Source organism: Balaenoptera borealis, assembly GCF_965194805.1.
Source record: "Balaenoptera borealis genome assembly, chromosome: 13".
Classification (NCBI taxonomy): domain Eukaryota; kingdom Metazoa; phylum Chordata; class Mammalia; order Artiodactyla; family Balaenopteridae; genus Balaenoptera; species Balaenoptera borealis.
Window position 1 is genome coordinate 68,781,789 of NC_138870.1, and position 18,167 is coordinate 68,799,955.

General features: G+C 32.9%; 1 protein-coding gene across 13 annotated transcripts in view; it reads right to left on the bottom strand.

The window, feature by feature from the left end:
• PPFIA2 (PTPRF interacting protein alpha 2) overlaps positions 1-18,167 on the bottom strand; it is a 468,430-nt gene that overhangs the window by 163,412 nt on the left and 286,851 nt on the right. For all 13 annotated transcript variants that reach the window (XM_082350737.1, XM_082350734.1, XM_082350735.1 and 10 more), the window contains 2 exons: positions 12,818-12,982; positions 6,737-6,811 (listed from right to left, as the gene is read on the bottom strand). In XM_082350737.1, the coding sequence (XP_082206863.1) occupies positions 6,737-6,811; positions 12,818-12,982 (240 nt within the window). The remainder of the gene's footprint in view (positions 1-6,736; positions 6,812-12,817; positions 12,983-18,167) is intronic.

An 18,167-nucleotide genomic window follows, 5' to 3' on the forward strand; every position in this document is an offset into this window, starting at 1 on the left:
CTTGGGAAGACTCTCTGATAAAATTGCTATGTCTTTTTTCCTCTCCAAATCAAAATCTTCATTCATCTCGCTACTACACATTCTGTTCTCCTTCCTGCATTTCTCAGAGGAAGGAGTTCCACTACTTGCCATTGATCTCCAAACCACGCTTATCCTCTTCGGTGTTGTCCATCAATAATCCCTTCTCCTTTGTCTCTTCTTCCTTTGCATTGGCTGTAAGCATTTTCAACAGGCAGTCTCTCAATATTGCCTAATTATTTAGCTTTCAGCCTCCTCTCTCCTTCATTGCCAAACTTCTCAAATGAGTATTCCTCACTGTCTCCCATTTTTAGACTTCTAATTGACTCAAATTCTTTTCATCACAGCATTCTCCTTCCATTATAGTTTACTAAAAGTGTCTTTGCAAACATTTTCAGTGACCTAATTGTAAATCTAATCACCTCATATTAGACATACTCCTACATGCCTTCATGAGACATTTAATACTGTTGACCACATCCAATCCCTACACTTAAAACTCTCTCTCTCCCTCACTCTCTCTCTCCCTCCCTCTTTCTATCATTTCTTTGCTTCAAGGACTCTTGACTCACTTGAGTCTCACATAACATCTCTCGTTGCTCCTTCCCTGCCTTTTCTTTGCTTTTGGGGGTAGGTTCCACCTTTGCCTGTATCTATTTACCTTTTCCATATTTCCATTCATTTCCATGGATTCAACAGAGTACTGGTTCTTAACTCAACTCAAAAGACTGTTGTGATGATTAAGTGCATAATGTATTTAAAACAATGGCCGTATTCTGTGGTCTTATAAACCCCCAAAATGTGAATCTGCTTCCTCTAGCTCCCCTCACCATCTTGATCCAATATTCTTCTGAATATGAATGATACCTGGTTTGCTCACAAAGTTCTTTAATTTTTCCTTAGGAAATTAGGCTTCAGGAATAAGGCTGATTGTAGATGAGGTAACATGAAATTCTAATTTCCTTAAGAAAATTCAAATTGAAAGTTGGTAAATTCAGTGGTTGGAATAAAAAAAAGACAAAGAATGAAAGCAACATAAAAATATAGTTCAGTCTACAACTAAATGTGCCAGTTCTTTTTATATATAATACAATCATGTAGAAAAGCTTTTAAAATAAGTACAGCTGTGTATTCACTGAAAATTAGTCTGTCAATTGAATATTTACTGTAGCTTCTGAATAATCCATTTTGTCTGGTTTAATTAAATAATTAAAAAAGCATATGGGCTTCTGCTAAAGGAGAACACATTGTTAGAATGTAATCTATTTATTCCTCTGCACTTCCTTTTATTGTACATTTTTTGTAGTTTTCTAATTTTAAGCAGTAACAAAAATATTCTGCAAGAAATAAAGGCTTGATTGTATTTTCTCTGTCTAAATAATCTGGACTCACTTTTTTAGGACAATGGCCTGGAAAATGTATTCAGTGTTAACAATACAATCTGCCCTTGCGGGGCTATTCAAAGAGGCATAAAATGACAGCAAATTTTCATTATGTATATATATTTATTTACAATATTGTTTTGATTCTTTCATTTATATCTATATTTCCCGTTACTAAAAGAACGTAAGAAATGCCAGATTGTTCAAGTTCAAGTTCTTTGTTCAAGTTCTGTATTTTGCAACACTAGACATTTCTTTCAAGAAACAGTAGTGATTTTTACAAATCTGAACTATAAACACAGTACCTTGATTAGGATATATATTTTTTCATCTTTAATTTTTATACACTGGTCTGCAAACTTAAAAATCTCGTTATATTTCTTCCCTTTTAAAAACCCTTTGCTGACTCATCATTGTCTACAGGACGAAGCCCAGGCTCTAGGCATCCCTAACTCAGATTTGCCTTTCTCTGCAGCCTCGTCCCCATCTCTACTACTGCCTGCTTCCCTTTTCTTCCTCCAACTCCATCTGACAAGCTCTTTGCAGTCACCCTTCAAATTCTAGGTAAATTTTTCCCTCTAGGAAGACTTAAAAATTTTTTTCCAGCTTTATTGAGATATAATTGACAAATAACATGTGTAAGTTTAAGGTATACAATGTGAATATTTGATATATGTATATATTATGAAATGATTACCACTATAAGGTTAACTAACATACCTATTACCTCACATAGTTACCATTTGTCTTTTTTTTTAATTTAATTTAATTTTTTTATACAGCAGGTTCTTATTAGTTATCTATTTTATACATATTAGTGTATATATGTCAATCTCAATCTCCCAATTCATCCCCATGGTTACTATTTGTGTGTGTGCGTGTGTGTGTGTGTGTGTGTGTGTGTGTGGTGAGAACATTTATGACCTACTGTCTTAGTAAATTTCAAGTATACTATACAGTGTTGTTAACTATAGTACCCATACTGTACATTAGATCCCCTAATTTTATTCATTTTATAACAGAAAGTTTATATTATTTGACAAACATCTCCCCATTTCCCCCACACCCCAGCCTCTGGCAACCAATCTACTCTGTTTCTTTGTGTTTGACATTTTTAGAATCTGTATATAAATAAGATCATACAGTATTTGTCTTTCTTTGTCTAACTTATTTCACTTAGGCTAATGCCCTCAAAGTTCATCCTCATCCATGTTGTTGCAAATTGTAGGAATTTTCTAGGAAGATTTTTGTAACACTATCTGCTTTTCCTCATTCATGCCCATACAATTAAGTACTCTCCTTTGTAATACTACTAAAGCTTGTACTTTCATTTTCACTTTAGTCTTATTGTATTGTAATGACTTTTTATTGTGATAAAAGGTATATAATATAAAATTTACCATTTTAACCATTTAAAGTGTACAGCTAAGTGGCAATAAGTACATTCACATTGTTATGCAAGCATCACTGCCATTCAACTTCAGAAATTTTCACATCTTCCCAAACTGAAATTCTGGATCCCTTAAATAATAACTCCTTATTATAGTTACTTTTTACCATGTTTATCTTCCATAACAGACTTGAGAGAATTGTTGCTTTATTAATATCTTAGTTTATCAATATATTTATACCCAGTTCTTAATGCAATGACTGGCAAACAGAAAATGCTCAATAAATGTCTATTGAATTGATGTATCATTATCAAAAGCACATATCAGATGACTATGTCAGCTAGCCATATCCGATTGTCAACTTTCCAGCTCTACTCCAACCAACCCCACAGTTTACAAAAAGAAAAAAAAAGAACATACTTTCAGTGGATTTCACTTTACCAAAACCAAAACCAAAACCAAAAAACAAAACACTACAAAACAAAAACAAAACTACACCTTCAGAGCTTTCTCATTTCATAAAGTATAAATTCCAGACTCTGAGCATGGCATTCAGGGTTCTCTAGGATCTGCATCCTATCAACTCTCTACACTCCTCTTCTACATCTTTTCATACCCTAATTCTTACCAATACAATATAATCCATTATTCCTAAAACAGGCAATTTTAGGTTTCCTACATCATACTGTTTGCTCAGCTTGAAATGTTTCTCCACAGTTTTGAAGCCAAGTCATTGTTTTCCTTCAAGGGTGAAGCCTTCTCTGATACTTTGGTTTAGAATGAATACCCTTCTCTCTGCTTTTTTGCACTTTGTTTGGGTCTCTATTTTATATTAATTTAGTTCTGTACTAAATTACATCCCACTTATATGTTTATATGTTTGTCTCCATCACTGGAGTGCAAATTATATAAACATTTGCATAATGCTTTATTAATTATTTTATTTTTTCTATTTCTTCCTGTCAGGGACTCACAGAATTTTCTGCACATAGTAGTTTCTCGATAATTATATTTTGAAAGAACAAACAACTTAATTTAATAATATGATCAATGTATTGCTGTTTATTGAGCATGCCTAAGGCTGTTCAAACTATCTATTAAGGGGATAGCCAAGGAATAATGTGAAAACACCAGGTAGAATGAACTCTATACAATGCAATCTGACAAATATATATTGATCACAAGGTTTATATCACTGTACTGAGTGAAATAAGCACAAATGAGCAAGACATAGCCCTCTTTCTCAGGAAACTAGCAACCTAGGCTTAGACAGGTATATAATTAACTCTAATACTTGTTGAACAGTCATAATAAATGCTGAAGCAATGAGATTAAGCAATTTAAACTAAGAAGCAATGACTGTTGGCAAGAAATCATAAAAGATTTCATTATAAAGGTGATGTCTGAACTTGAGTTTAAATGGGAAAGTATGATGTCAGTGGGTGGATTGGGGTTGTGAAGACATTCCAAGAGAGACATTAGCATAAGTGAGATTTAGAGTCAGGAAAAATGTTGGCTGCTTTCAAAAACAGTGAATACTATAACTTAACAAGAACTTAGAATGACTCAGAGCAGTAGGGGTAATAGGAGTTAAGGGTGATTTTTAGGTTAGGACCACTGAAGGGGTGCTCAATAGTATATTACAGGTCTAGTAGTAGATACCATTATATTATTAACATATATAAATATGTAAATTATATTATTATGTTAGTAGTATATTAATATGGCATATGTTACATTATATTATGTCAGAAAATATTATGAAAAATAATCAATATGACTGGAGCTTTGCTTAGCTGTTTTAACCCTGAAGAATTATATAGCAGAAAACATACTGTAATATCCCAGTTGAGAATAATGAAGATCTGAACTATGGTAGTTTTAATGTATATAGAAAAAGCTGAGAGTAAATGGATGTAGGGTAGACTGTGGACAGTTAAATGTATGGATTGGAATCACCTAAATACATAGAGCTAAGATAAATTCAAAGATAACCACATTTTCAAGTAGGAGAGAACAGTGGTACATTAAGAGAAATAACCTCTCTGGGCTCACTTGGAAAACAATAGTAGTACCTAACTTCCAGTATCATTTTGCTGATATATGTGCACTTAGACTAAAGCCTAGAGATTTAAAGCACTCAGTAAATATTAGCTATCATTATTATTAATTTACCAATAGAATAATCTAATATGGAAAATGGCATCTGAATCTAAAATATCTTTATTATTTCATTTCTTTATAAGTGTAATGAAAATTTATTAAAAAAATCAAACACTACAGAAATATATAGTACATATTTGCAAACACTAAAGACAACTAATAATAACAGTTGGGTATTTATATCCAAAATTTATTTTTCCTAGTCCTATAATAATGTGTTATTATTACTTGTAATTGTGCAAAATTGGGAGCATTCTCTGCAACTTCTTCCTTTTTTGTATAGTAGAACATTTTGGATCTTTTCAGAACAGAACATATAGTATCTCATATTCTTTTTAAGAAGACTGATTATTTCACTGCATTAATGTACCATAGAGAATCTAAGGGGACACAAGGAAAAACTAAGTGGAGATCCAGGCCCACCAGCACATATGGCGCCTTTGTGTAAACTAGAAAAATCGGTCCCTATAAGTGGTTACAGACCCTTTAGTGCATGTCTTCATTATCAAACCCTAAGCTGGTTTTTAATCCTTGATTAACCCCTGCTGAACATGTGTGTCAGAGAACAATTTATACAAACATTAGCAAAGCAAAGTCCTGTGGAGATGCCAAACCAATGTTTACAATCTTTTGTGGAGCTCAGAAAAGAGCATGGACTTTGGAGCTATATATTTGGTTTCTTTTTCACCAGAGTCATCATTGAAGCCTTGGATGGATGAGAAATGGATGAAGTCTCCATGGGAAAGATTATATAAAGAAAAGTGTTAAAGGGTGATAACTCCAAAACCATCTGTGAGAATGGGAAATTCATTTCTGAAGTTTAAATTGTTGAACCTAGGACAAACAAAAGCCTATAGAAGCTAATTTAATTGGCCTAGCTTATTTTAAAAAACTAGGGAGTTTGTAACAGACAAGATTTTTAGCATGGTTGAAAATGTGTATTTGTTTATGTGTGAAATGTAAATGTAAATATTACTTCGTTAAGAATCTCTTGGTAAGACTTATAATTAACGACACTGGCCTCCCACTTCCTTAATTCTTTAAACGTAGGAAGTTACTACTAAAGAGTTTTAGTAATAATAATACCCCCATTTGCATTCCTGGAATAAACTTCTGAAAAAAGGTAGCCTTGTAAATTATCTGAGAGAGGGAGAGAGAGACAGAGGCAGAGAGACAGAGTGAGATGGGGCTATTTTAGTGCCCTATATACATTTAATTTGAAATCTATTTATCTATCACCTATTCACCTATCTATATCTTATCTAATGACCCAAGTTTATTTGTAGACAAATAACCAAAGAAGTAAAATCTTCTAAGGAAAAAACAACTCTTTAAATCCCATGGATGATTATAAAATACTTCCTTAGAGTCATGAACGAGAGCAAAAGAGTGGATCCAATGATGCCACTAAACATGGGCACAATGCTTCATTTGTAACATTTTCTAAATTTAACAGATATTTGACATGTTTTCCAGTTTTGGAGCTGTGTTTTACTTCTCAAAAGGCCCGGCATTCTGACTGCAGTCCTTCTAAATCCCCACCTCACTAGCTCTCATATCACTAGCTCATGATAATTCTCCTTTCATCTCTTAGTGACAGATCTGAATCACCAGAAATCAGAGAGCATGACTCTGGCAACCAGTTTTAACAGGACTTGTTCAGTGGCATATACCAAATATAATTTATTTTTTGTGACAGTTTTAATAAAAGTGACGTGAAACACAAGAGGTATAAGGTTAGCGATATTGCACCTCAAAAGAGGAGAAAGTTTGGTATGTTACCTCCTGATTAGCAGCAGCTAGTTCTTCTTCCAGTGCAGAGACTCTTTCTAAAGAAACCCGCAGTCGCTCCCTTACCTAGAAGAAAAACCAAAATATGTGCAGTAATGTACATCCCATACATATTAAACTGTGCTGAATCCATTAACATTATCAGAGACAGTCACATTTGAAAAAGTATTAAAGTATATATAGCCTTAAGTGCTCAGGAATACTATGACTACATTGTCATCTCATAGTATGACTGTATTAAGGGATTTTCTTGTAAGCAAGTCCTTCTAGTGTTTCGTGACAGAGTTTACAATGGGGTTGAAGATCAACCCCTCTTGTTCTGAATTCTGATTCATAGTAAGTGGAGGCAAAGTTCAAAAGTTTATTATGAATTCATCTGTAAAACAGTCACTGATTAAGCATAAGATATAGGCAAAAAACTTTCTACTTCTTTAAAATAATAACTATGTTTTCCTTTGACATTTAGTACAAAATAATGTGTCTAAAAGCAAAGGATTCTTAGAACCTGAAAAATGTTGTCCATTGCTCATGAAATTAATTTTGTATTAGTTAGAGGTCTAAATTGTTATTGAGGGATTGGAAAGTATATATCTACTCCGGAATTCCTAAATACTTTTCAGATACCAAAGGTTAAACCATTATATTTTATAGAACCAAAGACTGCACATTTAGTTTGAAAGTAATGATTTCCAAATGTTTCACACACAAATGAAACTCAGAGAAGTGTTTCTTTGAGCCTTGCTTTCTTAGAACTTCTAAAATTGTTTTAGTTATTATATGTTCAGATCTATAGATATGCTCCATATTAAATTTGTCAAAAGTAGAAAAGTTCAGAGAAAGAAATTTGGCTAAACTAAAATAAATGACTACAGCAGTTTAATTTTCCTTAAAAAAAATCAACAAAATTTATAGCTTCAATTCAATATGGAATTCATGGTGAGTTTTAGATTATTTATGAATTAACATTGATTTTCCATGGGAATATAACAGTGTGCATTTTAATTATAGAAATAAATTATTTAAATGAACATTCATTTTAGTAATTTATTAATGGTATATTTTAATTAATGGTCTTTTTCTTTTTTTAGTAAGATTTAACTGGGAATATAAGTTAAATACACAAAATATCTAAAAACCTAGATACATAGCAATTTTAAAGTTGAAGTTACAAAATTATTTTCTAGTTAGCAAACAAACAAAAAACAAGTGATATCCTATGAATCTAGAATCTAATTAGAAATTTTTAAAAATCTCAATTATTTTAGTAATGTATAATGATAACTGAAATATATTCAGGTGACTGGGTGCACTTAACTCCTGAAATACATCTTGAATAAGAAAGAATTAATGTCTGACTGGAATTTTAATATTAATTATACTTAGTTATGTTCAAATTCTCTGAAAATTAGTAATACATACATAAATGGACATTTGCTATCAAAGATAATCACAGAAGATCCTTCATGATATTTAAGTATGCCAGATGGGCTGCCAGGTACCAGTGCTGTTAGAGAAATATCCAATTGTTCATAAAAATGCATAAAACTAATGCTGATTCATAAATGAACAAGAGCTTCTTAGAAGGAAATCTTTAATGATTTGACTTGGGGAATACTTTTTTCATGAGTGCTTGGATGCAAACAAAGTAAACATCCCAAAGGCATGAAAATGAGGAGGATTGCTGATATGTGGAATGCAGATATCAACAAATATCTTAGTAGGTGTCCTTGTTATTTAATAGGGATGATTGTAAAGTTTATGTCCACTTCCTAAAATAGCAGCTATAAAATATAGGTATTCTGATAAAAATCTAAGAATCCTAGTTGATGAGAACAGCAATATGAAACAGTCTAAATATAAATTAATCTCAACGTATGCAACATAATCAGATCACATTTAGACTGCAGTAAAGAGGTTAAGGCACTATATTTAAAGACATACTGATGCATTGGGATGTTCCTAAAAGAGTCATGCAAGCCACATAAGGAGCAGTTGAAACCAGACTATACTGCGGGTTAAATGTCTTCCTTTCTTTGTTAAACTGAAAATCACAGAAACTGTTCTGAACTGTTTCAAATTTACCACAAGCATGTATATTCTTATTATATTGAGCCTTCGAGCAGTAAAAATTATCAAGCTTTTCAAACAATATGAAAAATCACCCCTCAATAAATTTATAACAGCATTTGCAACTTTAAATTATATTATACACAAAGTAATGAACCTAAAACTCTCTTCACAAGAAAATAAAACAATTGCTGAATATATTTTGAATTCATGTTATAAATGTAAAAACTGATGTTACAAATATTAATATATTTATGATATGAATGCTTTATTCACATTTATATGAGAATGAAGTATTCTCTTTGTATTTATTTCTTGGGTAAGACTCAAATGAATGAAACATATTTGCTTCATCTTGCACTAATCTCTGCTAAACTTGGTAAAGGAAAAACAAAGGGAGGATCCAAAGGAGTAAACTTTCTAGAGTATAAAGAAATCTAACATTTTATCTTGTCTACATAACTGGAACTCCACTGGTAAGAAAAAATAGTATTTCTGACAAGGCTTGTAGCTTTTTGCACTTCTCTGAGCACAGCACCAGCAGAATGCCATAATATCCTTATTTTTCTTGTTGAATTTGGTGTTCTTTTGAAGTTATCTAGACGTGAAAAAACTATAGTTTTAATTTTTTTCTAAATATAAGTACACAGTTCATGGTCTTGGCTATATACTTTACTTTTTCTAGTTTTTTTGCTATTTAATTACATTCAGTTAATCTATTGTCCACATAGTCTTTAAGATACAGTGATTGCTTATTTATAGAACTATAGTATAACCTCCCAAATATATTTATGTACATCTAGAATTTTTGATTTCTAATTTCATCTGTTACATTTATTTTCTTCATAGTGGTATGAAACAATAATTAAAGAGAAAAAAATTTTCCCCAATAAAAGACGTTTCAAGAGAAATGTTATCCCTGAGGATTAAAATAAGTCCCTAAGAATGACGAGTATGCTGCAGGATAAAGAGGGACTTGGGTGGAAGAACATACATTTCAAATTTAAATTAAGGTATGGCAGGGGTTTATTTTGGAATTATCAATCCTGCAACAGAAAGCATTGTGAGGGAATCTTAGACCAGACATTCAAATCCAGTTTTGGCACTGTGATATTAGATCACAGGATGTGGAGTGTATGTAACATGTGTTTTGGTTACATTTCCCATGCATACCCAGTATATCTTTTAAAAAAATACTCAGTGATATCTGAGTGATTGAAAAACACATGTATACTTCTCATTTCCTCCAGCCCACAGAATTGGTAAACATGTTGGAGACTTATGTCAAAATCACTGCTGGTCTTAGATAATTGTGTAAATTCTACCCTACAACTCAGTGGATATGTAAATAAGGACATCAATAATGAAGACTGCCAGTCATTGTAACTGTACACAGCTATGCTCAATCTTTTGCATTTTATTTATCTCTTCCTGTGTTCTAAACCTTCTGTGGTAAAGTTGGTAGTTTCTTGTCCTCGATATGATTAATTGCATCTTCTTCTGATGTTCCATATATGTTTTAACATAATATCCATAGCACTTAAAATAGAATATTGTAATTACTTGTTCATATGTCTGTCTCCTTACCTCTTCTGATCTACACAAGAAGCTGTGAGCTATTCTTAGGGGAATTGTTTATGAAGGTGCTTAGGCACATATTAACCCCTTAATAACTAAATGAAATGTTAATTTAAATAAGCATGTGAATCAACAGTGATACCAATATCTTCACTTAGTTTGAAATTTTTGTCAAATGCTGAAATTTGTCATTAACAATAACATTCATTAACATTTACTGAGCATTTGCCATATGCTAAGTACTGGCTAGGAGCTTTGCATGTCAGACAATGCTATTAGGTAGGTATTATTATTCTCTTCATTCAAAAGAAGAGAAAACAGACTAAGAGAAATTAAGGTACTTGTCCAGGTCTGTCTAACTCCAAAGCCCAAGCTCAAAATATTTTTCCTTCAGGCTGTTAGGTATTACTTAGTTGATAATCAGTTCTGTTGCCCTGAACTCACCAATGTCCAGGGCACATTTGGTGAGTTACTAAACCCTATTACAATTCTTAGGGTCACAGTATGAAATACTTCATTTAGTTATGCTAAGTTCACTGAACATCTATATACTAAATTACTTTTAGATCCTAAATTGTACTAAAACCATTTTCTTCTTAAATGTACTCACACCCATTAGATTATTTGTCCTAAATGCTGTTTATTGCCTTCTATTCATTTTTTCATTAAAGCATCCCTCACCTAAGTGATGTGGGAGCACATCTAGGGAACATCTCAAATCACTCATTCTCAAGTCCCTCATTCAAGTCATGCAAAACTGTTAAATTTTCTCTGAACAGGCCATGCTCTTTTCAAAGCTCTGGGTTAGTTCACATATTGATCATATTGCTTAGAGTATGTTTACTTCTCTGCTTAAAAAATCCTTACACATTCTAATACCCAGACCAAATGTCACCCCCTCTGTGAAGACATTCTTGACTTTCTCATCACTTCCTCAGGAAAAATTAGTCACAACTTTTCCTGTGACTCCATATCACATCGTATATATCTCTTCTTACCACTCCCTCTTATTGACATGTGAACTCCAGCACTATGAACTGGAAATGTCTTATTTATCTTTGTGTGCTAAATATATGCCAAGGAGTCTGATACATAATAGATATTCTATAAATGTAAAGTCTTGCAAATTCTTAATAATGCAGTCTTATAATAAGAAATGAAATATAATATGAAAGTAAACATTACATATATTAAATTATTTGATATTTGATATTAGTTGATATTATATTCATCAGGGATTTTTATATAATATCCATTTCTGTTTTACTCAAAATTATTCATAAACTATTTGCCTCTCATACTAAAATTAAAAATGAGATACAATTTCTTCTTAATAATCTAGAAGACAGAATTATAGATATGCTATGCACACACTCCACATAAATCCCCTGCTCTAAGAACATCTGAAAGACTGATGATAAAAATATATATGTATATAAGTATTAAATAGAGCAAAAGTGTCTGTATGCTCAAAACCTATATATAACTGAGTAATAATCCCTAGTTTGGATTTTAATGCTCAGAACTTGTTAGATACTTTACAATGAAGTGCCCCAATTCCCACTGTACAAAATCCTAAAGCCTTATTAATTTTAAAACATTCATTCTTTGAAATTTTACAGAATTGAAATGATGTCATAAGCCTTACTAATATCCAAAGAATATTATCATCATATTGGCTTATTAATGTCCATAGAGCTTATTTGAGTAACAGCTAAGAGAAACTTACAGTTACTTTAAAAAAGACCTAAAGCAGATTTTTCTACTAATACCTTATGCTGTTACCTGCAGAAACTCTTAAAAATGTGTGTTCAGAACTAAGATATTAGAAAACCCCAAAATAAAATTGTATGCTTCTAATATGAATCTCTAAAGGTTAAAGTATTTCCAATTTACACTTCAAGATATGTTTTATTGTCAGCTAATAGCCTCCTATGTTGGCAGCTATAGCCATGCACTTCAGAGGGGGCAGGGAGGATAGAGACTGTGGGGTGGGGAGAAAATGAGAGAGAGAGAGGGAGAAACAGAAAGGCTAAATGACAATATTAAATTTCAAATGGCCATCTGGACTAGGACTCTAAAGTGCCATAATAGAAGTCTTGATAAACCATAGATTCAGACGTATTAAAAAAAAGAAAATGGTTATGAATATTACCAATATACATGCAATAGTCAGGGTGCGTTTTTTTTTTTTTTTAGTATTTTTCCTGTAGTTCGAACGTGTTCCTCTGAACTGACTGACTTCAGCAGTCAGTAAGAGTCATGGATGAAGACAATGAACTTGATGCTGATGACAAAAGCACAGTTAAACTTAAAATCTTTTGTCAATACTATACCTTTTCTTCCAGTAGTTTTTTTTTTAAATTTCAGCTTTATTGAAGTATAGTTGACATATAAAATTGTAACAATCCTTTCACAATACTATACCTTTTCATCCAAGGCCTTGTGGTGCTCAAATAAAGATTTCAGCGCCTTAAGAACCTCAACTTCGCTGGACACTCCCGAGGGGGACTGGGCTTGTCGCTTCACCACCGTCATTCTTAGTGACCTTTCATGTCGTGACACAAGGCACTCCAAATGCTCCAGTAACAGCTATTGGGTTTAACAGAAAACGTAATTATCTTATGGATACAAGTCACTAATACATACAGATGATTTCCATTTTAGTAGATTTCAGATTTTTATAGTATCTAATGATAACCTCAGATTATACTACAGATAGCATCAATGAAGCACAAACCTGAGTTCATAAACCAGGGTTCATAAAATATATTAAAAGTAAATTGCATTTCTATCACATAACAATTTACTGAATTTAAAATATAATGTGAATTATATGCATTCTTTTAGAAGGTTTAATAATTTCAGTTTAAATTGAGGAGAACTAGAACACACCATAATACGATCCAATAGGATAATGATTGAAGAACATTGAACAAAGCATGATGATTTTGTTAGAGAATAGAATTGAAAGTCAAAATTAATTTCACTTATATCTGATTATTTAAATTTTTTAAATTGAAGTAAATGAGCATAATCATCATGTTGCTTTAAATGTGATTATAGTGATAATCATATGTTGTTATAGTAATTATAGTGGTAACACTAATGATTTTATTCACAATTAAATTCTTAGATTACATAATAGAAAAATATATGCAGCCAACTGGAATATAGTAACTGAGACCAGCAATAGTCATTTTGAGAAAAGAGGTTAAAGGACATAATTTTTAAACTGTCTATTCTGGAACCTACATTCACCAGTCAGTGTCTGGTGCCATGACAGAGACTAGGGGAAAGTCCAGTGAATAATGTTTCATTCTGGTTCCAGACTCTATGCTCTAACTTTTCCCAGATAAATTTTGCTTTTAAATGTTCTGTGAATTGGAGTTTCACCTTCATTTTATTTTATAAGTCAGTTCTGCAACTAAAAGCAAAGATATATGAAAAGAAAATAAAAAAATGTTATCAGTTATTAAAATTTTACTAGTGAAGAATAATATATGACTAGTAAGGAGGAGAGATTTTCAGAAGGCTAGTGAAAAGCACAGGCTAACAAATGATGTCTAGGCAAAATAAGCAGGAGTTACTGAAACAATAAAGGAAAAAGCAGATATAAGATACTGAGGTGGAAAGAAGTAAAGAAAAACTATTTTCTTTCAAGATTTTTCCTAAAGCTTATACTGTAATGAAAAATTTTGTTTTTTAACAATGCTACTGTTAATTTCAGTGTCACATATTAGTATCACATTTCTTAGTTCTTAATAAGTTAATTTTGCTATATTCACTGTCACTAATTATGGTTCAATGTGTCAGAAAATTTTGCCTGTTATTAACACAAAAAACCCCACACATATCCGAGATCCTAAAGGTATATAGATCTGTCAGCCGGAGTCATATGTAAGCATCAAAATAATATTAAAAGTTCTTCAATATGAAGATGATACAATTAATATTTTCAAAGAGCTTTTCTTTTATTTACCAATCTCTGATTATATTCATGGTATTCTACTCTCTTGAATTCTATAGATACATGTGTGCATTGGTTAAATCCAAGCTGTTTCACATAGGTTATAGAGATTTGCCTATTTCTCCAACTTTATCTGCTGTTAGTCTTTCTCTGGCAAACTCTGCTCTAACCACGCCAGCCTACTTTCAGTTCCTCAGTCTTCCAAGCCTTTGCACGTGTTGTACCCTCTGCCTGAAATACTGTCCTTTGGCTCCTTAGTTGGTCAGCTCTTTCTCACCCTTAAGTCTCAGTTTAAATATCACCCTCTCAATAAAGCATTTGCCCACTACTCTAGGTAAAGCATTTGTAGGTCTCTCTCTTCCAAGTCTTCATAACTCTCCATTTCATTCTCTTGCTTCATTTCTTCATATAATGTGTGTAATTTCTTAAAAATTGTTTTACTAAATGTCATTCTATTTCCTCATTGAAATATAAGTTCCATGAAGATAGGCACCATGTCTGTCTTGATCTTCTCTGTATTTGAGTATTGGCTCAGTTCCTGGCATCTATGCATATGTAAAAATATTTATTGAATGAATAGAAAAAAATGATAAATTAGGTAAATTTTCCAGTGTACATTCTGGCCTATATCAAAGCTAAATCTGCAGCCATGGTTAACTGGCATTATTTCCTAAAAGCTTAAGCTAATTAACATGGTTAATATATATATACATATATGTATGTATGTTTTAGGTAGATGATATACTTACAAAGAAACAAGACATAATACAAGAAAACTGGTTTCTCTAACTGTAAATTAGAGATGTCTTCATCTATACAGTAATTTAATAACTATTTGAGCTTCTAATATTGCATGGGAGTAGGTAGGATACAAAATTGTATAAGATATAATCTGTACCCTCTAGGCAAGAAACACAATATGAGTATTATATTGAAGCTATAAAGGACATCTGTTGTTGGAGATTATCTAAATCTTTCAGTCACACTCTTTACATTTGGCAAATTTCCCACAATGTTAATCCCACCTTCTCAACATAGAGTGCAAAAAACTACAATTCTCAGCGTTCGGTGCCACAGAGGTTCTATTAATTACACACGTGTAAGAAATGAGTGGTATAAATAAGTTATAAGCCATATAAATAAGTTGGTGAAGGTATCTAGTTTGCTCAATGGGAGGTGGAATCATGATTTTGCACAGAAAAGGAGAAAAAAATCTGTTTACCAGCTTTGCAGTGAAGTTCTAAAATTTTTTCCTGAAAGGTTAGGCTACAGACTGTTTTGGGTAAGAATTTCTTAATTTCTGTTAAAAATCATTATCTACTTAAACTAGCTAGAGAGTGAATTCTGTTATATGCAACTAAGAATGCTATGACAGTACATCAGGTCATACTGACTGCTACCTTTCATTGTAATAGTCATCTGCCATACCCTGGTCATTGTTCCTTGAATGTCTTAGCAACTAGATTATTGTCATTTTTCTAGTGTTACCCCAGTTGTAATTCTTGGTGATTTTTATAACTCACTTAAACGATTCCTCCAGCATATTGGCATCTAAATTTCTAGACTTTGTGTACTCCAATGGTCTCAATTTCCCCCCTATTTCAGTAACTCACAATTATGGTTTCACGATAGACTCTACTGTTATCAATAAATGTGACTAATTTCAGTTTTTATTATACAACTGACAAATCATTAGTTTAGTTGTTATTTAAATGCTCAAACTCTAAAAATACTTGCACCTTCAATCTCTTTATGGTAGGAATTTATTACTACTTCTCACCATACTCTTGCCTTCACTTTCTTCTTACCCATCTTAAAATTTATAGTTCAGTCTTTAAAATCAATCTTTTCCATGTTCCTACAACTTCCAGAATCTAACCACTTGCCACTACATCCACTTGCCACCTGGGCCCAATACCCATTATCTCCCACAAATTATTATAGTAGCTTCTTAACTGGTCCTCCTGCTTTCATCCTTCCATCAGGTTATTCTCAAAACACTATTTAAGTTAAAATGGAAGCCAGGTCATTCATACTTCTGCTCAAATCCTCAAGGTCTTCTCATCTGGCTCAAGTAAAAGCCAAAGTCCTTAAAAGTACCAAAGGGATCGCAATTCTCTGAACTCATCTCCTATTCTTCTTGCTCACTCCAGTCTAGCTGATTTGGTTTCCTTGTAGCTTTGTTTTGTTTTGTTTTTTAACATTATCAGACACCCATGCTATTACATCAGGGCCTTTGTGCTTGCTGTTTTTTTCCGCCTAAAACATTCTCTTTCAGACATATGCATGACCATCTCATTACACTGTCTCTTTCGTGGTTTTCGTCAAATCTCACCTTTCAACAAGGCTTTCCCTAGTCACCCTCTGCACGAAATATCTCCTTTCCAGTTTGTTTTTCACCCTTGGCATTTGTCTATATCTAATTCACTATTTACTTTATACACTTATCTTGTTTAAGTCTGTCTCCCAAAAAATAATGTAAGGCCCATGAGGAAATGAAGTGTTTTTATTTACTTTTTTCCTATTTTGTCCATTGCTGTATCTCTCAGTGCCTAGAATATTGGCATAGTAGATGCTCATAAATTTTTGGTTGAATGAATAAATGAACCCTGATTAAAACAGTAGTTTTTAACAGCTATGGCTATAAGTAATAACTCTTCAGACAAATGGGAATATGGGATATCTGACCCAGACAGATTTGACAAAGTAATAATTAGATTAACATCAGAAAAGGGGCATTGTCTTCCATGGTTCATGGATAGCTACTGAAATGACCACCTGAGTTATCCTGAAATGGGGTGTCTCTGAAAGGAAGGCTTTGATGGACTGAGTCATGTACAAAAGACCATTTTGAAGGGCAGGAAGAATATAAGGACAATGAGGTGAGCTGGATTCTTTGAGCTGCACTGAAGAGTTTAAAGAAAGAAAATGAAAAGGATAAGGTTTTAAATTTTAGGTCAAGGCTCAGAGAACTCAATAGTTGCTATAGCTGCTCATAACAGCCTCTTATTGAGGTCCCAAGACATAACAGAAAAAAGATAAAGAGCCTCATCTAGGAGAGGTCATTGAATTACAATGTATGATGAATTCAGAGCCTTACCAGGTGTCTTATTTGGAAATGTTGGCACTACTATGAAAATAAAAAGGTACCACCAAGAATTAGAAAAAGGAAATTTAGAAAGTTTCAGATGAATCTGATTTACCTTATCCACCAAATTCCAATGGGTCGCCCTGCTTCACTGATAAGCGTCATCTTATTTGTCTTGATGACCATGTATGACTCAGTCATTAAGTAGTTGCCTGGCAAAACATAGCCTATGTTCTCTCCTCTTGAATCTGGTTGGGCCTGTGACTGTTTTGATCAACCTGTGTTGTATGGTGACGGTGACAATTTGTGACTTTTGAGTCTAGGTCCTAAGAGGCAATGCAGTTTCCAACTAGTTCACTGGAGTACTTGTTCTTAGGTCCCAGGGCCACCACACAAAAACTCGCTACTCTGAGACCACTGTGCCACCAAGGTCATATGGAGGTTCTCAGATATAAAGTCCCAGTTAAATCTGTCTGTCCTTCAGTCACTCCAGCCCAGGTGCTAGACACAAGAGCAAAGAAGTTATCTCACAAGTAGATCTTTCAGCCTCCAGATATTTGAGTCACCACCTGAAAATCATATGCTAAAGCTGGTCCATACTATCTTGTGAGAGAGGATCATTTTCAGAAATCTTGTGAGCTGGTAGTTAAGCACAGTTATTGTTAAAGCTTAAATTATGTAAGCTTATAATTAAATAAAATGTTTTTAAAAGATAGTAA